The following is a 25,568-nucleotide window of genomic DNA, read 5'->3' as shown; positions in this document are numbered from 1 at the left end:
GGATAAATGGGTCCTTCTCTGACTGGTGAACTGTGACTAGTGGGGTGCCGCAGGGTTCAGTCCTCAAACCTCAACTGTTTCGAATCTATACAAATGATCTGCAAGCAGAGATGAGAGTGCCAAATTTGCAGATGATACTAAACTAGGTGGGAAAGCAGGCCGTGAAGAGGAGATAAAGATTTTACAGATGGATATGGCTAGGCTAGGAGAAGGGGTCAAAATTTGGCAGATGGAGTTTAATCTGGATAAGTGTGAGGTTATCCATTTTGGCTGAAAAAGTAGAAAGGCAAATCATTATCTAAATGGAAAGCAGATTCAAAATACATCTGGGCAGAGAGATCTGGGTCTCTTTGTTCAAGAATGCATTAAGTTGGTATGCAGGAACAGCATGTAATAAAAAGCAAATGGAATTTTGGCATTTCTTGCAAAAGGACTGGATTATAAAGTAGAGGGGTGTTGTTGCAATTGTATAGGGTACTAGTGAGGTCACAATATTGTGTACAGTTTTGGTATCCTTATTTGTGGAAGGACATGGGCGGCATGGTTAGCACACGCACCGAGGACCCGGGTTCAATCCCGATCCCGGGTCGCTTCCGTGTGGAATTTGCACATTCTTCCTGTGTCTGCATATGTCTCGTCCCCACAGCCCAAAAGGTGTGCAGGGTTGGTGGATTGGCCATGCTAATTTGCCCCTTAATTAAACAAAACACTATTTGAGGAAGGATGTGCTGGCATTGGAGGCAGCTCAGAGGAGGTTCACCAGATTGATTCCGGGGATGAAAGGGTTGGCGTTTGAGGAGAGATTGAACAGTTTGGGCGTGTCCTCGCTGGAGTTTAGGAGGATGAGAAGGGATCTGATCGAGGTATATAAAATACTAAGAGGGATTGGTGAAATAACTGTAGACCAAATGTAGACCACATAACCTAATGATAATCGTGACCCTGACCCTAATCCAAATGCTAACATAGATGGTTACATAGAATTTACAGTGCAGAAGGAGGCCATTCGGCCCACCGAGTCTGCACCGGCTCTTGGAAAGAGCATCCTACCCCCTACCCAAGGTCAACACCTCCACCCTATCCCCATAACTCAGCAACCCCACCCAACACTAAGGCCAATTTTGGACACTAAGGGCAATTTATCATCGCCAATCCACCTAACCCGCACATCTTTGGACTGTGGGAGGAAACCGGAGCACCCGGATGAAACCCACGCACACACGGGGAGGATGTGCAGACTCTGCACAGACAGTGACCCAAATGCTAACCCTAACACTAACACATAAGCTAAGGATAATCCTGACACTGACCCGAACCCTGTGTCTGTGAATTCCTAATTTAACAAACTGTCTCTTACCTGCAGGTATTCAAATCTCATCATTTGCCCAAAGTGAAGTTATTACGGAGATCACAAAGATCACTTTTGAAGAAGTGGAAAGTTATTATAAATCAGGATTTGAGTACAAAGGACAGGTACAATTAATGTTCATAGGATACATTAGCACTCGTTACAATATATACATAATTATACACTCCTATATTCTCTGTCATATACCTCAGAGTAAACCTTTTAAAAAATAAATTTGGAGTGTCTAATTAACTTATTTTTCCCAATTCAGGGGCAATTTAGCGTGACCAATCCGGCTACCCTGCACATCTTTGGGTTTTGGAGGCAGAACCCACGCAAACACGGGGAGAATGTGCAAACTCCACACAGACAGTGACCCAGAGCCAGGATCGAATCTGGGACCTCGGCGCCGTGAGGCAGCAGTGGTATCCACTGCCCCCCCCCCCCCCCCCCCCCCCCCCGCCCCCGTGTTGCCGACCCAGGAGAAAACATGTCTGTGTGAAGTTTGCATGTTCTCCCTGTGTCTGCCTGGGTTCCTCCGGGTGCTCTGGTTTCCTCCCACAGTCCAAAGATGTGCAGGTTAGGTGGATTGGCCATGATAAATGCGCAGACTTACAGAAAGAGAGTGGGACAAGATCGAGTGCTCTTTAGGAGGGTCGGTGCATACTCAATGGGCCAAATGGCCTCCTGCATTTTAGGGATTCAGTGATCCGATGATACTCACACTGTGTAATATATACAAGTTTAAGCTCGCCTACAAAAAACTGAGTAATATATACAGGGTTAAACTCTCTGATATACTCTGTAATATATACAGGCTTAAAGGCTCCTACACACTGAGCAATATATACAGGGTTTATCTCTCCTACGCACATTGTGCAATATATGCAGGGTTGAACTCCCCCACACACACTGTGTAATACATAAAGGGTTAAATACTCCTACACACACTGTGTAATATATACAGGGTTCAACTCTCCTAGACACACTCTGTAACATATGTGGGCAGCACGGTAGCATGGTGGTTAGCATAAATGCTTCACAGCTCCAGGGTCCCAGGTTCAGTTCCCGGCTGGGTCACTGTCTGTGCGGAGTCTGCACGTCCTCCCCGTGTGTGCGTGGGCTTCCTCCGGGTGCTCCGGTTTCCGCCCACAGTCCAAAGATGTGCGGGTTAGGTAGATTGGCCATGCTAAATTGCCCGTAGTGTCCTAAAAAAGTAAGGTTAAGGGGGGTTGGGTTACGGGTATAGGGTGGATACGTGGGTTTGAGTAGGGTGATTATTGCTCGGCACAACATCGAGGGCCGAAGGGCCTGTTCTGTGCTGTACTTTTCTATATTCTATATACAGGGTTAAAATTTCCTTCGCACACGGTGTAATATATACAGGGTTAAAATCCCCGACTCGCACCTGAGTGATCTCTCCTACATATACTGTGTAATGTGTACAGGGTTAAATTATCCTGCACACACTGTAATATATAGTGTTAAACTACCCCAAACATACAGTGTAATATATACAGGGTTAAAGTCTCCTGCACATACTGAATAATATATACAGGGTTAAACTCTCCTGCACACACTGTATAATATATACAGGGTTAAACTCTCCTGCACACACAATGTGTAATATATACAGGGTTAAACTTTCCTACGCAGTGTAATATTGTTATCGGCCAGGGTTTAGAGAGCCTCAAAGTGTATCATGGAGTTCACCTGACCAACAACTTTGAATAGATTGTGGTTATGGGGAGCAGACGGCCCTACTCTGCAGGTATGATGCAACAGAAATCTACAGTACTTTTAAATTAAAACAATGTTTATTTATGGAACCAGTTAACACCTTATAAACCCACAGTACACATCTTAACAACTATCAACACCAATAAATCCCCCAAAGAATACAGTACTTTCTAAGTAACTCTTAATCTTTCCTTGCAACATCCATAAGAATATAAACTCTCTTTACAGAAAGACATCAGGTTTAACTTCTTTTCTGAGCATAGTTACCACTTTGAAATCACCAAATGAACATTCATAAGCTTGCAGAGGTTCATACATATCTTGTTGCAATTGCAGCTTTTCCAAATCTAAAATGAAACTAAACACACCCTGTAGCAAACAGCCTAAAGTGAAAGTAAAAGCAGACCGACAGCTCAGCTCCACCCACACTCTGACATCACTGATAAACACCCATTTCTTAAAGGTACATCCACTACAGATATTTTTCTAAACACTCATTTCTTAAAGGTACTCTCACATGACCATATATACAGGGTTAAACTCTCCTACACACACTGAGTAATACATACAGCGTTAAATTCTCCTAAAAACACTAATATATACAGGGTTAAACTCTCCTGCAAACACACTGTGTATACAGGGTTAAACTCATCTACACACACTGTGTAATAGATACACGATTAAACTCTCTTACACACATAGTGTAATATATAGAGGGTTAATGTCTCTTACATACACTGTGATATATACAAGGTTAAACTCTCCTACACACACTGCGTAATATATACAGGGTTAAACTCTTCCACACATGTACTGTGTAATATTTACAGGGTTCATCTCTCCCATACGCACATAGTGTAATATATACAGGGCTAAACTCTCCTATACACACTTGTAATATATACAGTGTTAAACTCTCCTACACATAATGTGTAATATATAGTGTTAAAGTATCTTACACACACAGTGTAATATATAGAGGGCTAAACTCTCCTGCACATGTCTCATATATACAGGGTTTATCCCTCCTCCACACACTGTGTAATATATATAGGGTTAAACTGCCTTGCACACACTGTATAATATACACAGGCTTAAACTCTCCTAAATACCTGATGAAAGAGATGTGCTCCGAAAGCTAGTGATTCCAAACAAATCTGTTGGACTTTAACCTGGTGTTGTGAGACTTCTTACTGTGTCTACCCCAGTCCAATGTCGGCATCTCCACAATATGATATAAAGGGTTAAACTCTCCTACACACACTGTATAATATGTACAGGGTCAAACACTCCTACACACACACAGTGTAATGTAAACAGGGTTAAACTCTCTTGCACACTGTATAGAGGGATAAACTCTCTGCAATAGATACAGGAATCTTTTCAACTTTCAGGGATTTATGTACATGGACACCGAGATCTTCACACACTGTTTATTACATACAGGGTTAAACTCTCCGACACATATTGTGTAATATATACAGGGTTAAACTCTCCTACGCACACTGTAATATATACAGGGTTAAACTCTCCTACGCACACTGTAATATATACAGGGTTAAACTCTCCTACGCACACTGTAATATATACAGGGTTAAACTCTCCTACGCACACTGTAATATATACAGGGTTAAACTCTCCTACGCACACTGTAATATATACAGGGTTAAACCCTCGCACACACTGGACGCGATTCTCCAGCCGCGTTGTGCTCTCGCTCGAGCGATACCAGACTGGTGAATAGTGTGAGAGGCTGAAAACGAGAACCGTGCTAGGTGCCAAACAGTTTGCGATGCAACTGGCCATCTCCCGCGGTGATATTGCGATCTTGCCGTAGATTGGCGAGAAGCCAATTAACACAACTTAAACCCTTTTTCCATTCAATTAATTGGAGCGACCCGTTATGCAATGGCCTCCCGTGATTAATCGGCCTCCCCAGAAAGTACTAACTCTGGCGTCAATTAGTACTCCTTTTGAAGGACTTCTTTGGGGAGCCAGAGAGTTGAGTAGCTATCTTTGCCCAGAAACAAAAAGCCCGGGGACTCTGGGCTTTCCACCCCAGTGCTTAGCAGGGCGTGGGAACACCGGCTGGGGGTGGGAGCCACCCGCAGAGGTGGGCTACCATTGGAGAGTAGTGGGGGGTTGCGGCAAATGGGGGGGTCACCTCGTGCAACACCACCATGCCAGCCCCTGCATCGTGCATATCCATTCCGCGGGCAACCCATGTCTCTGCCCATCTGCCCCACTGACCACACATGAGCTCCCTCGAATGCCGAGACCTGTAGCCATGATAACAGAGAATTGGCAATCGTGGTTAAATGAGCACTTCACACAACCCAAGTGGATTCCCGAGGGTGGGCGGGAAATGTAGCATGTGGGAGTCATTGCCTAGCATCCCAAACAGACCATGATGCCTGACAATGTGCGTGGACACTGCGAGAGGCAACACCACACATGCAGCAGCCAACATTGGATCAACCTGGGGATGGGACACAGCTCCGGGGGAAAGTCCATGGTCAGATGGTGGGAGAGTGAAATGGGAGGGGACCAGAGTCCAGCCCAAGTGACATGATGAGCATGTGTCTGGGGTACAGGTTCTGTGGTCCAGTGAGGGGGTCCGCTGCGGCCGGGTGTGCGTGGGCAGGGCGTTCCGGGCATGGGGGAGGAGAGGAGGGTGAGGATCAATGGAGGAATGGTGGGTCAGCAGATGCTCGAGACTGCAGCCTATGTGCCGGACCCCGTCCCACATTCTGAGGACCCGGCTGGCCATCAGGCCAGGGATGGACCCAGATTGGGAGTCCCACGATGGCCCAGAGTATACAGGCGTCGCTGGTCATTTGAACAGAAGAGGCACTGTGTGTGCCACAGGAGGCACCCCCTCAGCAAGAAGACAGTGTGGCACTTGTGCCATGTCCTTGCGGACTTGGCACCACATGAAGGAGGAGACACCCGCTCCCGGTACTGCCAAGGTCACTGCAGGACTGAACGTTCACGCCTCATGATCCTTCCAGGGCTCGAGCGAGGACTTGTGTGGTATCTAGCGGGCCACAACCCACATGTTCATCCGACAGGTCACAGATGCCCTGTTTGCCCAGGCAGAAAACTAAAAGAAATTTGACATGGACCAAGCCCAACAGGATGCCCGGGACGGGGCCCCGAACATGGATCACCACCTCAAGCATCCGCTGATGCTGCTGCTGCCATCTCTAGCATCTGGCTACCCGTCTTAGCAGCACTCCATGGGATGGATCCGGGTTGGCACTGAGTGCCCCCTCCTCCCATTCGGTGCCCCTGGGGTCCAGCTAATTCGAGCCCCGGCTGTTCCTACATCATCCGGCTCTGCCAGTCTTGCCAGCTCACCGATCCCTGCACCATGGTGTCGACGCCCTGGGCGATGCTACTCAGTGCAGAGCCTCAATGCCCACTTGCGGCTGGAATAAGCTTCGCAGCGCCTCGGCCATTCCCACCTGAGAGCGGGACATGTCCCGCAGAACCTCATCAAGTTTGGCCTCGTACTGGGTAACATCCCCAGCAAGTTGAACATTCTGCCGAGACCCTCAGCCATGGCCGTCACTGACTACGCGACCACTTAGACACTTTCACTCATGGTGCTGATGTCGCGCACAAGGCTTTCCATTGCGGTCGCCAACCTAGCAGCGTTGACCTCGGTGCCACACATTGCCGGTGACACCTCCTGCGCCCATAGCCTCTGGGACTCCTCCAATCGGCTATGGATCTGCTGAAGGTTGCTGACAACGCCCTCTGAATTTCCTGACCGCACCCTAACGTCTACATCAGCTAAAGGAATGCCTCTTACATAGGCTCAGCATCAGGTCCTGGGATCCAGCAGACCTCTGACTGCTGTCTCACCTGGGGGGGTTTCCTGCCTCCACCTGATGTACATCAGCAGCAGTGTGGTGCTCACCAGAATGGGCCCCAGAAGCCTGACCACTTACGTTTCCCACCGAGGTGAGTGTGTTAGCAGCTCGATAGCATAGTGGTTAGAACTGTTGCTTCGCAGTGCCAGGACCCGGGTTCGATTCCTGCTTGGGACACTGGCTCTGTGGAGTCTGCATGTTCTTCCTGTGTCTGCGTGAGTTCCTCGGGGTGCTCCGGTTTCCTCCCACAAATCCCAAAAGAGGTGCTTATTAGGTGAATTGTCATTCTGAATTCTCCCTCCGTGTACCCGAACAGGTGCCGTAGTGTGGCGACGAGGTGATTTTCACAGTAACTTCTTTGCAGTGTTAGCCTACTTGTGACACAAATAAAGTTGATTATTATCTGCGCTGGTGGAGAATGGCGATCTCAGCTGTGACGCCTCAATCGGAGTCTTCCTCAGAGTTCCCCTCTGAGATGGTCTCCTGGGAGGCTGGAGGGGGTGCCACCTGGGATGGGCCGGCACCTTCGGCTGGAGGACCTACAGGAGAATGGACATGTGGTCAGTGGGAGGGATGGGTCAGTCAGTATGGCAATAACAACTCACGTCTGACTGGTCCTCCAGGTGGGGCCCAATGGGTCCTCACCCTCCACGTGGGTGACGCTCTGTCCTCGGCCACCCCAGTCACATCCAGGGCCCGCTCCTCAAAGGAGATGAGGATTCATAAGTCCAGCACTCCTCCGCCAGTCTGGGCCCTCTCCCGATGATCGTGGGAGAGCTTTTCCCGAGCGGACTTAGAGAGTCACACGCGGGGTTCACGGTGGTGGGAAGAGACGTCTGAGGGCAGGTGGTTTGCAGGGAGAGGGAGGAGGAAAGGAGGGTTGGGGGGTCTCATGGAGAGTTGGGGTAGATATTCGCGTGGGTGGAAAGATCTCGGGGGCTGGTGGGGGGGGGGGGAGAAGGGGAGAAGGGTACGTTAGTGTGTACTAAATCATGCTGCACGGGTAGGTCATTGGCCTTTCTTCACCACTGGAGGCCAATCCTCCTGGTCACATTGCTGGAGCTGGCCTCTGCCGCCACCTCATCCCAGGCAGCACTGGCTGCCGAGTGACTCATTCTCCAGGACCCTCGGGGGAACAGAATGTCCCTCTTGTCTCTTCTGCGTCTAGGAGCCTCCCCAGGTCTGCATTGCCGAATCTTTGGGTTGGTCTCCTTGCCGCCATTGTTGCGAGCTGACTGGGGTTGGCTGAGCAAGTGCTTCTTATGTGATGCTCGACCTTGTTATCATGGGAGCGATGAGCAGGGTGCCGATGAATCCGTTGGCGAGCCTTCATTTGAGGCGAGAAGCCCGTGGGGCCTCGTTAAGTGGACCAATTAACGCTGAATAGCATTGCCTGCTTCGCTATGCCGAGCGCAATGAAACTCGCAGCAGTTCCCGCTCGCTACAACACTTCGTAATCTTTCCGGAGAATCGCGTCCACTGTAATTTTCTACAAGGTTAAACTCTCCAACACACACGCTTTGTAAAATATGTTTTCCTCCCCTGTACACATTGTGTAACGTAAACATTGTAAAACACCACTCATGCTGTTCGATTATGTTAACCCATTTTTCTCAATGCACAGATTCAAATGCAATATTCCACTGGGGGTCCTGTATCCAATGCCACAATCCACCTTTTTACCTCTTTGAAACCTGGGGCGGAGAAAGTGAGCACTGATGAGAATGGGATTGCATCATTCTCACTGGACACATCATCCTGGGGATCTCTACCTGTGTCCTTCACGGTGAGTGGGTATTTGGAATGCAGGTGGTAATTACAGACTGTCCTGTGTTGTGCGGTTGGGAGTGAGATAGGGGCTTACAGAAGGTATTAGAATTTAATTTGGGAATGAAAGGGAGTTTCTCGGGGTATCAGTGACTGAGTGGGGAATGAACGTTGTTTGGGGGGTATTGAGGTCTGAGTGACAAATGAGGGGGTTTTATCAGGGGTATTAGTGACTGAGTGGGGAATGAGGGGGTTTATTGGGGTATTAGTGACTGATTGGGGTATGAGTAGGGGTTTATCAGGAGTTTTAGTGACTGTGGGGAATAAAAGGGGGTGTATTGCATGTGTTAATGTGAGTGGGGTATGAGAAGGGGTTTATCGGGGACATTAGTGTCTGAGTGGGGTATGAGATGGGTTTATCGGGGTATTAGTGACTGGGGTATGAGAGGGGTTTATCGGGGTATTAGTGACTGAATGGGGATTGAGAGGGGGTTTATCAGGGGTATTAGTGACTGAGTGGGGAAGGAGAGGGGGTTTATTGGGGTATTAGTGACTGAGTGGGGAATGAGAGGGGTTTATCGGGGTATCAGTGACTGAGTGGGGAATGGGAGGGGTTTATTGGGGTATTAGTGACTGAGTGGGGAATGAGAGGGGTTTATTGGGGTATTAGTGACTGAGTGGGGAATGGGAGGGGTTTATCGGGAGTCTCAGTGACTGAGTGGGGAATGGGAGGGGGTTTATTGGGGTATTAGTGACTGAGTGGGGAATGGGAGGGGTTTATTGGGGTATTAGTGACTGAGTGGGGAATGGGAGGGGTTTATTGGGGTATTAGTGACTGAGTGGGGAATGAGAGGGGTTTATCGGGAGTCTCAGTGACTGAGTGGGGAATGGGGGGGGTTTATTGGGGTATTGGTGACTGAGTGGGGAATGGGAGGGGGTTTATTGGGATATTAGTGACTGAGTGGGGAATGGGAGGGGGTTTATTGGGGTATTAGTGACTGAGTGGGTAATGAGAGGGGGTTTATTGGGGTATTAGTGACTGAGTGGGGAATGGGAGGGGGTTTATTGGGGTATTAGTGACTGAGTGGGGAATGAGAGGGGTTTATTGGGATATTAGTGACTGAGTGGGGAATGGGAGGGGGTTTATTGGGGTATTAGTGACTGAGTGGGGAATTAGGGGTTTATTGGTGTATTAGTGACTGAGTGGGGAAGGAGAGGGGGTTTATTGGGATATTAGTGACTGAGTGGGGAAGGAGAGGGGGTTTATTGGGATATTAGTGACTGAGTGGGGAGTGGGAGGGGGTTTATTGGGGTATTAGTGACTGAGTGGGGAATGGGAGGGGGTTTATTGGGGTATTAGTGACTGAGTGGAGAATGAGAGGGGGTTTATTGGGGGTATTAGTGACTGAGTGGGGAATGGGAGGGGGTTTATTGGGTATTAGTGACTGAGTGGGGAATGGGAGGGAGTTTATTGGGGTATTAGTGACTGAGTGGGGAATGGGAGGGGGTTTATTGGGGTATTAGTGACTGAGTGGGGAATGAGGGGGTTTATTGGGGTATTAGTGACTGAGTGGGGAATGAGAGGGGTTTATCGGGAGTCTCAGTGACTGAGTGGGGAATGGGAGGGGGTTTATTGGGGTATTAGTGACTGAGTGGGGAATGGGAGGGGGTTTATTGGGGTATTAGTGACTGAGTGGGGAATGAGAGGGGGTTTATTGGGGTATTAGTGACTGAGTGGGGAATGGGAGGGGGTTTATTGGGGGTATTAGTGACTGAGTGGGGAATGGGAGGGGGTTTATTGGGTATTAGTGACTGAGTGGGGAATAGGAGGGGTTTAGTGGGGTATTAGTGACTGAGTGGGGAATGAGAGGGGTTTATTGAGGTATTAGTGACTGAGTGGGGAATGGGAGGAGGTTTATTGGGGTATTAGTGACTGAGTGGGGAATGAGGGGGTTTATTGGGGTATTAGTGACTGAGTGGGGAATGAGAGGGGTTTATCGGGAGTCTCAGTGACTGAGTGGGGAATGGGGGGGTGGTTTATTGGGGTATTAGTGACTGAGTGGGGAATGGGAGGGGGTTTATTGGGATATTAGTGACTGAGTGGGGAATGGGAGGGGGTTTATTGGGGTATTAGTGACTGAGTGGGGAATGGGAGGGGGTTTATTGGGGTATTATTGTCTTTGTGGTGAATGAGAGGGGTATATTGGGGTATCAGTGACTGAGTGGGGAATGGGAGGGGGTTTATTGGGGTATTGATGACTGAGTGGGGAATGGGAGGGGGTTTATTGGGGTATTAGTGACTGAGTGGGGAATGAGAGGGGTTTATTGGGGTATTAGTGACTGAGTGGGGAATGAGAGGGGGTTTATTGGGGTATTAGTGACTGAGTGGGGAATGGGAGGGGGTTTATTGGGGTATTAGTGACTGAGTGGGGAATGGGAGGGGGTTTATTGGGGTATTAGTGACTGAGTGGGGAATGAGAGGGGTTTATTGGGGTATCAGTGACTGAGTGGGGAATGGGAGGGGGTTTATTGGGGTATTAGTGACTGAGTGGGGAATGGGAGGGGTTTATTGGGGTATTAGTGACTGAGTGGGGAATGAGTGGGGTTTATTGGGGTATTAGTGACTGAGTGGGGAATGAGAGGGGGTTTATTGGGGTATCAGTGACTGAGTGGGGAATGGGAGGGGTTTATTGGGGTATTAGTGACTGAGTGGGGAATGGGAGGGGGTTTATTGGGGTATTAGTGACTGAGTGGGGAATGGAGGGGTTTATTGGGGTATTAGTGACTGAGTGGGGAGTGAGGGGTTTTATTGGGGTAATAGTGACTGAGTGGGGAAGGAGAGGGAGTTTATTGGGGTATTAGTGACTGAGTGGGGAATGAGGGGGTTTATTGGGGTAATAGTGACTGAGTGGGGAAGGAGAGGGGTTTATTGGGGTATTAGTGACTGAGTGGGGAATGAGAGGGGGTTTATTGGGGTATTAGTGACTGAGTGGGGAATGGGAGGGGTTTATTGGGGTATTAATGACTGAGTGGGGAATGGGAGGGGGTTTATTGGGGTATTAGTGACTGAGTGGGGAATGAGGGGGTTTATTGGGGTATTAGTGACCGAGTGGGGAAGGAGAGGGGGTTTTATTGGGGTATTAGTGACTGAGTGGGGAATGGGAGGGGGTTTATTGGGGTGTTAGTGACTGAGTGGGGAATGAGGGGGTTTATTGGGGTATTAGTGACTGAGTGGGAAAGGAGAGGGGGTTTATTGGGGTATTAGTGACTGAGTGGGGAATGGGAGGGGGTTTATTGGGGGTATTAGTGACTGAGTGGGGAAGGAGAGGGGTTTATTGGGATATTAGTGACTGAGTGGGGAATGGGAGGGGGTTTATTGGGGTATCAGTGACTGAGTGGGGAATGGGAGGGGGTTTATTGGGGTATCAGTGACTGAGTGGGGAATGGGGAGGGGGTTTATTGGGGTATTAGTGACTGAGTGGGGAAGGAGAGGGGGTTTATTGGGGTATTTGTGACTGAGTGGGGATGGGAGAGGGGGTTTATTGGGGGTATTAGTGACTGAGTGGGGAATGGGAGGGGGTTTATTGGGGTATTAGGACTGAGTGGGGAATGGGAGGGGTTATGGGGTATTAGTGACTGAGTGGGGAAGGGGGGGGGTTTATGGGGTATTCGTGACTGAGTGGGGAATGGGAGGGGGTTTATTGGGGTATCAGTGACTGAGTGGGGAACTGGGAGGGGTTTTATTGGGTATTAGTGACTGAGTGAGAAATGAGAGGGGGTTTATTGGGGTATTAGGACTGAGTGGGAATGGGGGGGGGGTTTTATTGGTATACTTAGTGACTGAGTGGGGAATGGGAGGGGGTTTATTGGGATATTAGTGACTGATGTGGGGAATGGGAGGGGGTTTATTGGGGGTATAGTGACTGAGTGGGGAATGGGATGGGTTTTATGGGGTATTAGTGACTGAGTGGGGAATGGAGGGGTTTTATTGGGGTATTAGTGACTGAGTGGGGAATGGGAGGGGGTTTATTGGGGTATTAGTGACTGAGTGGGGAATGGGAGGGGGTTTATTGGGGTATTAGTGACTGAGTGGGGAATGAGAGGGGTTTATTGGGGTATAGTGACCTGAGTGGGGAATGGGAGGGGTTTATTGGGGTATAGTGACTGAGTGGGGAATGGGAGGGGGTTTATTGGGGTATTAGTGACTGAGTGGGGAATGAGAGGGGGTTTATTGGGGTATTAGTGACTGAGTGGGGAATGGGAGGGGTTTATTGGGGTATCAGTGACTGAGTGGGGAATGAGAGGGGTTTATTGGGGTATTAGTGACTGAGTGGGGAATGAGAGGGGGTTTATTGGGGTATTAGTGACTGAGTGGGGAATGGGAGGGGTTTATTGGGGTATTAGTGACTGAGTGGGGAATGAGAGGGGTTTATTGGGGTATCAGTGACTGAGTGGGGAATGGGAGGGGGTTTTTTGGGGTATTAGTGACTGAGTGGGGAATGGGAGGGGTTTATTGGGGTATTAGTGACTGAGTGGGGAATGAGAGGGGGTTTATTGGGGTATTAGTGACTGAGTGGGGAATGGAGGGGGTTTATTGGGGTATCAGTGACTGAGTGGGGAATGGAGAGGGGTTTATTGGGGTATTAGTGACTGAGTGGGGAATGGGAGGGGGTTTATTGGGGTATTAGTGACTGAGTGGGGAATGGGAGGGGGTTTATTGGGGTATTAGTGACTGAGTGGGGAATGGAGGGGTTTATTGGGGGTATTAGTGACTGAGTGGGGAAGGAGAGGGGGTTTATTGGGGTATTAGTGACTGAGTGGGGAATGGAGGGGGTTTATTGGGGTATAGTGACTGAGTGGGGAAGGAGAGGGGGTTTATTGGGGTATTAGTGACTGAGTGGGGAATGAGAGGGGGTTTATTGGGGTATTAGTGACTGAGTGGGGAATGGGAGGGGGTTTATTGGGGTATTAGTGGACTGAGTGGGGAATGGGAGGGGGTTTATTGGGTATTAGTGACTGAGTGGGGAATGAGGGGTTTATTGGGGTATTAGTGACGAGTGGGGAAGGAGAGGGGTTTATTGGGGATTAGTGACTGAGTGGGGAATGGGAGGGGTTTATTGGGGTATTAGTGATGAGTGGGGGGAATGGAGGGGGTTATTGGGGTATTAGTGACTGAGTGGGAAAGGGAGGGGGGGGTTATTGGGGTATTAGTGACTGAGTGGGGAATGGGAGGGGGTTTATTGGGGTATTAGTGACTGAGTGGGGAAGGAGAGGGGGTTTATTGGGATATTAGTGACTGAGTGGGGAAGGGAGGGGGTTTTTTGGGGTATCAGTGAATGAGTGGGGAATGGGAGGGGGTTTATTGGGGTATCAGTGACTGAGTGGGGAATGGGAGGGGGTTTATTGGGGTATTAGTGACTGAGTGGGGAAGGAGAGGGGGTTTATTGGGGTATTAGTGACTGAGTGGGGATGGGAGGGGGTTATTGGGGTATTAGTGACTGAGTGGGGAATGGAGGGGGGTTTATTGGGGTATTAGTGACTGAGTGGGGAATGGGAGGGTTATGGGGTATAGTGACTGAGTGGGGAATGGGAGGGGTTTATTGGGGTATTAATGACTGAGTGGGGAATGGGAGGGGTTTATGGGGTATCAGTGATGAGTGGGGAATGGGAGGGGTTATTGGGGTATTAGTGACTGAGTGGGGAATGAGAGGGGGTTTATGGGGTATTAGTGACTGAGTGGGGAATGGGGGGGGGTTTTATTGGGATATTAGTGACTGAGTGGGGAATGGGAGGGGTTTATTGGGGTACTTCGTGACTCCTGAGTGGGGAATGAGAGGGGGTTTATTGGGGTATTAGTGCCTGACGTGGTGAATGGGGGGGGGGTTTATTGGGATATTAGTGACTGAGTGGGGGATATGGAGGGGTTTATTGGGGTAATAGTGGACTGAGTGGGGAAGGAGAGGGGGTTTATTGGGTTATTAGTGACTGATGGGGGACATGAGGGGGTTTATTGGGGTCAATAGTGACTGAGTGGGGACGGAGAGGGGGTTTATTGGGGTCATTAGTGACTGAGTGGGGAATGAGAGGGGGTTTATTGGGGTATTAGTGACTGAGTGGGGAATGGGGGGGGGTTTATTGGGGTATTAGTGACTGAGTGGGGAAAATGGGGAGGGTGTTTTATTGGGGTATTAGTGACTGAGTGGGGAATGAGGGGGTTATTGGGGGATTAGTGACCGAGTGGGGGAAGGAGAGGGGGTTTATTGGGGTATTAGTGACTGAGTGGGGAATGGGAGGGGGGTTATTGGGGTATAGTGACTGAGTGGGGAATGAGGGGGTTCATTTGGGGTATTAGTGACTGAGGGGAAAGTATGAGGGGGGTTTATTGGGGTATTAGTGACTGATGTGGGGAATGGGAGGGGGTTTATTGGGTATTAGTGACGAGTGGGGAAGGGAGAGAGGGGGTTTATTGGGAATACTTAGTGACTGGCGGTGGGGAATGGGAGGGGGGGTTTATTGGGGTATCAGTGACTGAGTGGGGAATGGGCGGGGGTTTATTTGGGGTATCAGTGACTGAGTGGGGAATGAGAGAGGGGTTTATTGGGGTATTAGTGACTGAGTGGGGAATGGGAGGGGTTTATTGGGGTATTAGTGACTGAGTGGGGAATGGGAGGGGGTTTATTGGGGTATTAGTGACTGAGTGGGGAATGGGAGGGGGTTATTGGGGTATTAGTGACTGAGTGGGGAATGGGAGGGGTTTATTGGGGTATTAGTGACTGAGTGGGGAATGAGGAGGGGGTTTATTGGGGTATTAGTGACTGAGTGGGGAATGGGGGGGGTTTATTGGGTATTAGTGACTGAGTGGGGAATGGGAGGGGGTTTATTGGGGTATTAGTGACTGAGTGGGGAATGGGAGGGGGTTATTGGGTATTAGTGACTGAGTGGGGAATGGGAGGGGTTTATTGGGGTTATTAGTGACTGAGTGGGGAATGGGAGGGGTTTATTGGGGTATTAGTGACTGAGTGGGGAATGGAGAGGGGGTTTATTGGGGTATTAGTGACTGAGTGGGGAATGGGAGGGGGTTTATTGGGGTATAGTGACTGAGTGGGGAATGAGAGGGGTTTTTTGGGGTATTAGTGACTGAGTGGGGAATGGGAGGGGTTTATTGGGGTATTAGTGACTGAGTGGGGAATGGGGGGGGTTTATTGGGGTATTAGTGACTGAGTGGGGAATGAGGGGGTTTATTGGGGTTTAGTGACTGAGTGGGGAATGGGAGGGGGTTTATTGGGGTATTAGTGACTGAGGGGAATGGGAGGTGGTTTATTGGGATATTAGTGACTGAGTGGGGAATGAGAGGGGGTTTATTGGGGTATTAGTGACTGAGTGGGGAATGAGGGGGTTTATTGGGGTATTAGTGACTGAGTGGGGAATGAGAGGGGGTTTATTGGGGTATTAGTGACTGAGTGGGGAATGGGAGGGGGTTTATTGGGGTATTAGTGACTGAGTGGGGAATGAGAGGGGTTTATTGGGGTATATCAGTGACTGAGTGGGGAATGGGAGGGGTTTTTTGGGGTATTAGTGACTGAGTGGGGAATGGGCGGGGTTTATTGGGGTATTAGTGACTGAGTGGGGAATGAGAGGGGTTTATTGGGGTATTAGTGACTGAGTGGGGAATGAGAGGGGTTTATTGGGGTATCAGTGACTGAGTGGGGAATGGGAGGGGTTTATTGGGGTATTAGTGACTGAGTGGGGAATGGGAGGGGTTTTATTGGGGTATTAGTGACTGAGTGGGGAATGGGAGGGGTTTTATTGGGGTATTAGTGACTGAGTGGGGAGTGAGGGGTTTTATTGGGGTAATAGTGACTGAGTGGGGAAGGAGAGGGGGTTTATTGGGGGTATTAGTTGACTGAGTGGGGAATGAGGGGGTTTATTGGGGTAATAGTGACTGAGTGGGGAAGGAGAGGGGGTTTATTGGGGTATTAGTGACTGAGTGGGGAATGAGAGGGGGTTTATTGGGGTATTAGTGACTGAGTGGGGATGGGAGGGGTTTTATTGGGGTATTAAGTGACTGAGTGGGGAATGGGAGGGGGTTTATTGGGGTATTAGTGACTGAGTGGGGAATGAGGGGGTTTATTGGGGTATTAGTGACTGAGTGGGGAAGGAGAGGGGGTTTATTGGGGTATTAGTGACTGAGTGGGGAATGGGAGGGGGTTTATTGGGGTATTAGTGACTGAGTGGGGAATGAGGGGTTTATTGGGGTATTAGTGACTGAGTGGGAAAGGAGAGGGGGTTTTAATTGGGGTATTAGTGACTGAGTGGGGAATGGGAGGGGGTTTATTGGGGTATTAGTGACTGAGTGGGGAAGGAGAGGGGGTTTATTGGGGATATTAGTGACTGAGTGGGGAATGGGAGGGGGTTTATTGGGGTATCAGTGACTGAGTGGGGAATGGGAGGGGGTTTATTGGGGTATCAGTGACTGAGTGGGGAATGGGAGGGGGTTTATTGGGGTATTAGTGACTGAGTGGGGGAAGGAGAGGGGGTTTATTGGGGTATTAGTGACTGAGTGGGGGAATGGGAGGGGGTTTATTGGGGTATTAGTGACTGAGTGGGGAATGGGAGGGGGTTTATTGGGGTATTAGTGACTGAGTGGGGAATGGGAGGAGTTTATTGGGGTATTAGTGACTGAGTGGGGAATGGGAGGGGGTTTATTGGGGTATTAGTGACTGAGTGGGGAATGGGAGGGGGTTTATTGGGGTATCAGTGACTGAGTGGGGAATGGGAGGGGTTTATTGGGGTATTAGTGACTGAGTGGGGAATGAGAGGGGGTTTATTGGGGTATTAGTGACTGAGTGGGGAATGGGGGGGGGGTTTATTGGGATATTAGTGACTGAGTGGGGAATGGGAGGGGGTTTATTGGGATATTAGTGACTGAGTGGGGAATGGGAGGGGGTTTATTGGGGTATTAGTGACTGAGTGGGGAATGGGATGGGGTTTATTGGGGTATTAGTGACTGAGTGGGGAATGGGAGGGGTTTATTGGGGTATTAGTGACTGAGTGGGGAATGGGAGGGGGTTTATTGGGGTATTAGTGACTGAGTGGGGAATGAGAGGGGGTTTATTGGGGTATTAGTGACCTGAGTGGGGAATGGGAGGGGTTTATTGGGGTATTAGTGACCTGAGTGGGGAATGGGAGGGGGTTTATTGGGGTATTAGTGACCTGAGGTGGGGAATGAGAGGGGGTTTATTGGGGTATTAGTGACTGAGTGGGGAATGGAGTGGTTTATGGGATATTAGTGACTGAGTGGGGAAGGAGAGGGGGGTTTATCGGGGGTATTAGTGACTGAGTGGGGAATGGGAGGGGGTTTATTGGGGTATTAGTGACTGAGTGGGGAAGGGGGGGGGGGTTATTGGGGTATAGTGACTGAGTGGGGAATGGGAGGGGGTTTATTGGGGTATAGTGACTGAGTGGGGGAATGGGAGGGGTTTATTGGGTATTAGTGACTGAGTGGGGAATGGTAGGGGGTTTATTGGTAGTATTAGTGACTGAGTGGGGGAATGGGAGGGGGTTTATTGGGGTATTAGTGACTGAGTGGGGAAGGAGAGGGGGTTTATTGGGATATTAGTGACTGAGTGGGGAATGGGAGGGGTTTATTGGGGTATTAGTGACTGAGTGGGGAATGGGAGGGGGTTTATTGGGGTATTAGTGACTGAGTGGGGAATGGGAGGGGGTTTATTGGGGTATTAGTGACTGAGTGGGGAATGGGAGGGGGTTTATTGGGGTATTAGTGACTGAGTGGGGAATGGGAGGGGGTTTATTGGGGGTATTAGTGACCAAGTGAGGAATGGGAGGGGGTTTATCGGGAGTTTCAGTGACTGAGTGGGGAATGGGAGGGGGTTTATCAGGGGTATTAGTGACTGAGTGGGGAATGGGAGAGGTTTTATTGGGGTATTAGTGACTGAGTGGGGAATGGGAGTGGGTTTATTGGGGAATTAGTGACTGAGTGGGGAATGGGAGGGGGTTTATTGGGGTATTAGTGACTGAGTGGGGAATGGGAGGGGTTTATTGGGGTATTAGTGACTGAGTGGGGAGTGAGGGGGGTTTATTGGGGTATTAGTGAGTGGGGAATGGGAGGGGTTTATGGGGTATTTGTGACTGAGTGGGGAATGAGAGGGGTTTATTGGGGTATTAGGACTGAGTGGGGAATGGGAGGGGGTTTATTGGGGTATCAGTGACTGAGTGGGGAATGAGGGGGTTTATCGGGGGTATAGTGACCGAGTGAGGAATGGGAGGGGGTTTATCAGGAGTCTCAGTGACTGAGTGAGGAATGGGAGGGGGTTTATCAGGTGGTATTAGTGGACTGAATGGGGAACGTATGGGGGGATAGCGGGCTTTAAATTTTTTTCTTGGTTGTGGGCATTGCTGCCATTTATTGTCCATCCCTAATTGTCCTTTTTGAGGATGTCGATTAGTGACCTATTGAACCATTGAAACTTCCGTGGCGTAGGTACACCCACAGTGCTTTTAGGGAGAGAGTACCAGGATTCTGACCCAGTGACGGTGAATGAATGGCCGATATATTCCAAGTCAGGATGGGTGAGTTGCTCGGATGGGAACTGGCAGGTCATGCTATTCCCCATGGGTCCTTCTGGGTGATAGAGGTTGTGGAGTTTGGAAGTTTTATCAAAGGAACCTTGGTGAGCCACTGCAATGCATCTTGTAGACAGCCGCTACTATGCGTCGGTGGTGAAGGGGGTGAATGTTTGTGGTTAGTGTGTCGATCGAGCGGGTCTGCTTTGTCCTGGATTGTGTTGAGCCTCCTTGAGCATTGTTGGAGCTGCACTCATCCAGGCAAGTGGAGAGTATCCCATCACACTCCTGACTTGTGCCTTGTAGATGGTGGACAGGCTTTGGGGGGAAGTCAGGAGGCGTGTTGCTCTCAGCTGCTAATCTGCTCTTGCAGCCTATTTATATGGCTGGGTCCCAGTTGAGTTTCTGTTCAATGTTAACGCCCAGGATATTGATAAGAAAATGAAAATGAAAATGAAAATGAAATGACAGTGGGGGATTCAGCGATGGTAATGTCATTGAATGCAAGGGTGATGGTTCGATCCTCTCTTATTGGAGATTGTCATTGTTTGACCGAATGTTTCGGGAAGGGTTGGGGAATATTGTGGAGACTATCTTGCAGACACTGAATTTTCTTGACCTGTTCCTCTCTCTCCTTCCATGTCTAGGCAATTTATCAGGGTCAGTACCAGGACTATGAATATCAAAACAGTCTGCCCCATCATCAGCCAGCCCATCATCTGGTTAAACCCTTCTACTCCAGATCCAACAGTTACCTCTCCATCAGGAAACATCACCACGCTCTGGCCTGTGATTCAGAAACTGGGATGTAAACGTTGACTACATCATCAAGGCTCTGTTCTGCCCAGGAAAAGCACGACCAGGATGTCTTCTACCTGGTGAGAACATTTGGCTTGTCGTACTAGACCAGGACCCTGAACACTCACCCATTTCCTAGTCCTCTATCCCCAGACCCCCGCAGGCTCCCTGACCTCTGACCCTCACCCCCTGATCCACAGTCTGTCTGTGTGAATCATCCTGTTCTCTCTCTCTCTCTCTGTAGGTGATGTCAAGAGGACTGATTGTGGCATTTAAGAAGAAACGATCTCCGTTGGAGGCTCCGAAGGTTTGAGCTTCACTCTTCTCGATTGCCCACGGAGACATCCTGTGTCGATAAACGCCCCCACCCAACCTCGGCCAATGCCACGCTCCTGAGATATTTACAGCCCCTGTTCCCCCAACTCCTGGGTGCTTTGCTTTCCTCAGAAACACTAGTCACATAGCACCCACTCACTGTGTGTGAGTTCCCGGCAAGGGAGTATCAGTGTGGGGATTACTAATAGGGAGAGAGAAAGGAAGGGAGAGAAAGGGAATGTTGCAAGCTGAAGAAGAGACAGAAAAGAGAGAGATACAAGGTGAAGGATAGAGAGAGAGTGGCAATGGAACAGTTGATGAGCTTCATTAAGTACAAATTTCATCAGCAGCGTAAAGAAATGCAGAGTTACTGGTTGAAGGCAAATGGGGATGCTGTGGCACCTTTCCGCGGGACTTTGGAATAAGACCATAAGACAGATATAGGAGCAGAATTAGGCCACTCGGCCCGTCGAGTATGTTCCGCCATTCAATCATGGCTGATATTTTTCTCATCCCCATTCTCCTGCCTTCTCCGCATAACCCCTGATCTCCTTATTGATTAATAACCTATCTATCTCTGTCTAAAGACACTCAATGATTTGGCCTCCATAGCCCTCTGCGGCAAAGAGTTCCACAGATCCACCACTCTCTGTTTAAAGGATCATCCCTTTAGTCTGGGATTGTATCCTCTGCTTCTAGTTTTTCCTACAAGTGGAAACATTCTCTCCACGTCCACTCTATCCAGGCCTCGGCAGTATCCTGTAAGTTTCAATAAGATCCCCCCTCATCCTTTTAAACTCCAATGAGTACAGACCCAGAATCCTAAACCGCTCCTCATACGACAAGCTCTTCAATCCAGGGATCATTCTTGTGAACTCCTCTGGACCCTTTCAAGGCCAGCACATCCTTCCTGAGATACGGGGCCCAAAAACTGCTCACAATACTCCAAATGGGGTCTGACCAGAGCCTCAGAAGTACGTCCCTGGTCTTGTATTCAAGCCCCTTCTACATGAAAGCTAATATTGCATTTGCCTTCCTAACTGCCGATTGAACCTGCACGTTAACCTTAAGAGAATCGTGAGTAAGGACTCACATTCCCCTTTGTGCTTCTGATTTCCTGAGCATCTTCCCATTTAGAAAATAGTCTATGCCTCTATTTCTCCTTCCAAAGTGAATAACCTCACACTTTTACACATTGTATTCCATCTGCCACTTCTTTGCCCACTCTCCTAGCCTGTCCAAGTCCTTCTGAAGCCCGCCTGCTTCCTCAATACTACCTACCCCTCTACAGATCTTTGTATCATCTGCAAACTTAGCAAGAGTGGCTATAAGTGGGCTGGTTTAGCACACGGCTAAATAGCTGGCTTTTAAAGCAGACCAAGGCAGGTCAGCAGCACGGATTCAATTCCCGTACCAGCCTCCCCGAACAGGGGCGGAATGTGGCGACTAGGGGCTTTTCCCCAGTAACTTCATTTGAAGCCTACTTGTGACCAATAAGCGATTCCATTTTAATTTCCATTCAATTCCTTCCTCCAGATCATAATGTATATTTGTGAAAAGTTGTGGTCCCAGCGCCAACCGCTGAGGTGCACCACGAGTCACCGGCTGCCATCCTGAAAAGACCCCCTTTATCCCCAGTCTCTGCCTTCTGCCAGTCAGTCTATCGTCTATCCAATGCCAGGATCTTACCCTTTAGCACATGGGCTCTTAACTTATTTTAACAATCTCCCATGCGGCCCCTTGTCAAAGTTCTTCTGGAAATCTAAATAAATCACGTCCACTGGTTCTCCTTTGTCGAACTTCTTTGTTACTGGGTGGAGAAAGCGCCTGGAGATCCAAGGGGGGTGACGATCCAAGAGGTGGAGAAGGTGGCATCGACCAGAGAGGCCAGATTGTGTCTCTGGGAAGTGGAGGATGGCGATCTGGGGAAAACTTTGTGCAAGACGCGTCGCAAAGGTGGACGACAAGGAGAACAGATCCAGGCGGCATCTTCGGATTGTGAGCCTGCCGGAAGAAGTGGAGGGAACGAGTGTAATGGGCTACATCGCGAGGTTGATGGCCAGCTTGGTGGACAAGAAGGTTCTGGAAAAGGCCCTGGAGGTGAATCGGGCCCATAGATCCCTGAGGAAGAAGCCAAGAGCGGGGGTGCCACTGCTGGTAGTGCATATGCACGAGTTCCAGGACAAGGAAAACATTCTGAGGTGGGCCAGAACGCGGCAGAATTGCGATTGGGAAGGAAACTGAATACAGATTTATGCGGAGCTGACGAAGAGACTGGCGGGGATCAACAAGGCCAAGGCAGTGTTGTACCAGCACCAGATTCGCTTTGGGTGTTGTACCCGGCCAAACTTTGGGTCACTTTCGAGGGTCAGGAATATTACTTTGGGACACCAGTGGAGGCAAATAACTTTATGAAGGAACACAAGCTGAAAAATGAACGTGGGCGGAAGTTCTGTCCCTGTTATTTTTGTCTCACGTTTTTGTTTGCTGACTGGGAAAGATTGTTATGGGGATGGTTAAGCCCCCCTTTTTTTAATTAAAGTTAAATAGTTGCTTTTTTTGGAGGGGGGGGACCCTTCGGTGATGGAGGTATAATTTATAATTGTATTGCATTCTGTATCCTATGCTCTGTACAGCATGAGAGGTGTAGTGAATCAGGTGGGGTGGTTTGAGAATGTTCTGTATGGGAGCCATTTTGGGGTGAAGTCTCTTGCATTGGGTGGGGGACTGGGGAGGGGCTGGGGAGGAGGGCTGGAGAGAAGTAATGGGGTGCAGGAGGAAGGGGGGATGGGTTGAGGGGTTGGCGGTTTCTCAGGTCAGGGCATTGAGGTGGGAATCGCCATGCAAGAAATGCTAGTAAACGGATATTAAATGGGGGAGGGGTGTGGTGGTTAGCCTGGATGTGGGGAGGGGTCGGGAGGTTGAAGGGGGAGGGGAAGGGGGTCAGGAGAGGGGATGGGGGAGTGGAGGCATGCCGCTTATGTGTAGGATGAGTTATGCATGGACAGGGTGGGGAGCCATCTTGGATGGGCCCGATTCAGAGTGGGGGTAGGGATGCGGACCCCAAGAATAATGCTGACCCAGGGGGGTGGGGAGGCAGAAGCCTCCAGTGAGAATCGTAGCACGGAATGTCATGGGCTAAATGGGCCGGTTAAACAGGCTTGGATGTTCGCGCACTTGAAAGGTTTGAGAGCAGTGGTGATTTTCTTGCAGGAGACGCATCTCCGGGTGAAAGATCAGATGAAGTTGAGAAAGCGGTGGATGGACAAGTGTTCCATTCAGGGTTTTGCTCAAAGTCGAGGTGGGTTGCCACACTGCCGAATAATAAACCGGGGTTTCCGGGGGCTAGGGACGTGCAGGACCCGGAAAGTGAGGGGAGGTATGTGGGGGGAGGTTTGTGATAGTGAGTGGGGTGCTAGTGGGGACTCCAGTGGTATTGGTGAATGTATATGCACTGAATTGGGATGACGGCGGGTTTCATGAAAAGGCTGTTAGGAGCAATTCTGAGCTCGGACTCCCAATAAACTGATTATGGTGTGGGTGTGGATTTTAATTTTGTACTTTAACCGTGGTTGGATTGGTCAAGCCATAAGTCAATGGGGAGGTCAAGGGTGGCGCGAGAGCTGGGAGGATTTATGGAGAGAATGAGGATGGTGGATCCATGGAGATTTGGGCACCCGGGAGAGAGGAACACTCCTTCTTCTCGTATATGTGTAGGGTATATTCCAGGATTGACATTCTTGTGGTAAGATGGGCGGTGCTGATAGTGGAATGTGGGGGAATAGTGATTTTGGACCACCCTCTGCACTATCTAGATGTGAGACTTCGTTCAGGTCAGGCGCAGAGGCGGGGTTGGAGGTTGGATTCGGGGCTTTTGACAGACAAAGAGTTCTGTGGGAAGGTGGCAGTGGCGATTAAGAATTGTGTTGAGCTCAATCAGTTTGGGGAGGTATGGAGGGGAGGGGGGGGTTCGGGGGAGTGGTGTTGGATCCAGAGAGGATAAATGAGGGCGTGCAAGGACTTTTATGAGGGGCTATTTGGGCCGAGCAGGAATGGTGGAGGAGGATGGTATGGGCCAGTTTCTGGACGAGTTGGACTTCCTGGAGTTGGGGGGGGGGGGGGGAGAGGGCAGGCACTGGGGTAACCATTGGGGCTAAAAGAGATGATTATGTGCATTGGTATGATGTATTCGGGCAAGGTGCCGGGGCCAGATGGTTTCCTGGTAGAATTTAATGAGCTGTTTGCAATGGAGTTGGCCCCACACCTTCTGGGCTTGTTCAATAAAGCGATGGAGAAGGGGGAACTACTAGCTATGCTGGCGCAGGCATCGATTTTGCTGATTCTAAAAAATGGAAACGATCCGCTGGAGTACAGGTACTATAGGCTGAAGTTAAAAACTCACCACTGTTCTTAGAATTCCCCCAACACCAAAAAGAGTCGACATTCTAAATGGTGGACAGGGATTCTCACTCCCTGACACCTCTGCAGGCTTAGGTGGGTGCTATTCAGGTCAAACTATGTTTTCAAGTTATCCCCCGGTATAACCCAAACCTTCACAGAAGAATTTTCCCTACTTACCACTTAGTAGCATCAATATCCTGGGTCCTGTGTTGCTAAGTAAGTAAAGTAGGCTTTGTAATAACCACTGTTTCAGGTTAAAACTTTTAAGTTATTTTATTATTAGATTTTTTCTTTTAAAAGATGCAATCACTGTCTTTACAGAAAAGTAAAACGATCTTGCTTCTGGATTCTCTTGGTTGGTTGAAGGGACATTCAGGTCCACCTTGACAATCAATCTTCTTTTTAAAATCTGGTCTTCTTCAGATGTATTCGCTGTTCTGCTCGGTTGCTATGCTCTATCTTTCTCATGTACCGAGCTGTGAGAGCTGGTTCTGCGCTGACTCTGGGCTGACTCTGCCTCCTCTTTAAATTCTGGTCTTCGTTAGACGTATTAGCTGTTTTAACTCGGCTGCTTTGCTCTGTGTCTTTCCCATGACTGAGCTGGCTGTCAGCTGACTGAGCTGACTCATGGCCTCTGTGGTTCATTCTCTGCTTCTCTGCCTACCGTCCCCTTTCTCAGGGTTTATATTCCCCTTTTGAGCCGTTACTAAGTTTTATGACTTTATTGTAAAGTAACT

General features: G+C 49.4%; 1 protein-coding gene across 1 annotated transcript in view; it reads left to right on the top strand.

Moving 5' to 3' along the window:
- Positions 1 to 25,568, top strand: part of LOC119951033 (alpha-2-macroglobulin-like) — a 226,915-nt gene that overhangs the window by 64,232 nt on the left and 137,115 nt on the right. The window contains exons 10-12 of the mRNA XM_038774067.1: positions 1,364 to 1,473; positions 8,591 to 8,752; positions 19,965 to 20,125. Coding sequence (XP_038629995.1) covers positions 1,364 to 1,473; positions 8,591 to 8,752; positions 19,965 to 20,125 — 433 coding nt within the window. The remainder of the gene's footprint in view (positions 1 to 1,363; positions 1,474 to 8,590; positions 8,753 to 19,964; positions 20,126 to 25,568) is intronic.

Source organism: Scyliorhinus canicula, chromosome 16 (genome assembly GCF_902713615.1).
Source record: "Scyliorhinus canicula chromosome 16, sScyCan1.1, whole genome shotgun sequence".
Classification (NCBI taxonomy): domain Eukaryota; kingdom Metazoa; phylum Chordata; class Chondrichthyes; order Carcharhiniformes; family Scyliorhinidae; genus Scyliorhinus; species Scyliorhinus canicula.
The sequence above is the reverse complement of the archived record's forward strand: the minus strand, read 5'-3'. Positions and strand labels throughout refer to the sequence as shown.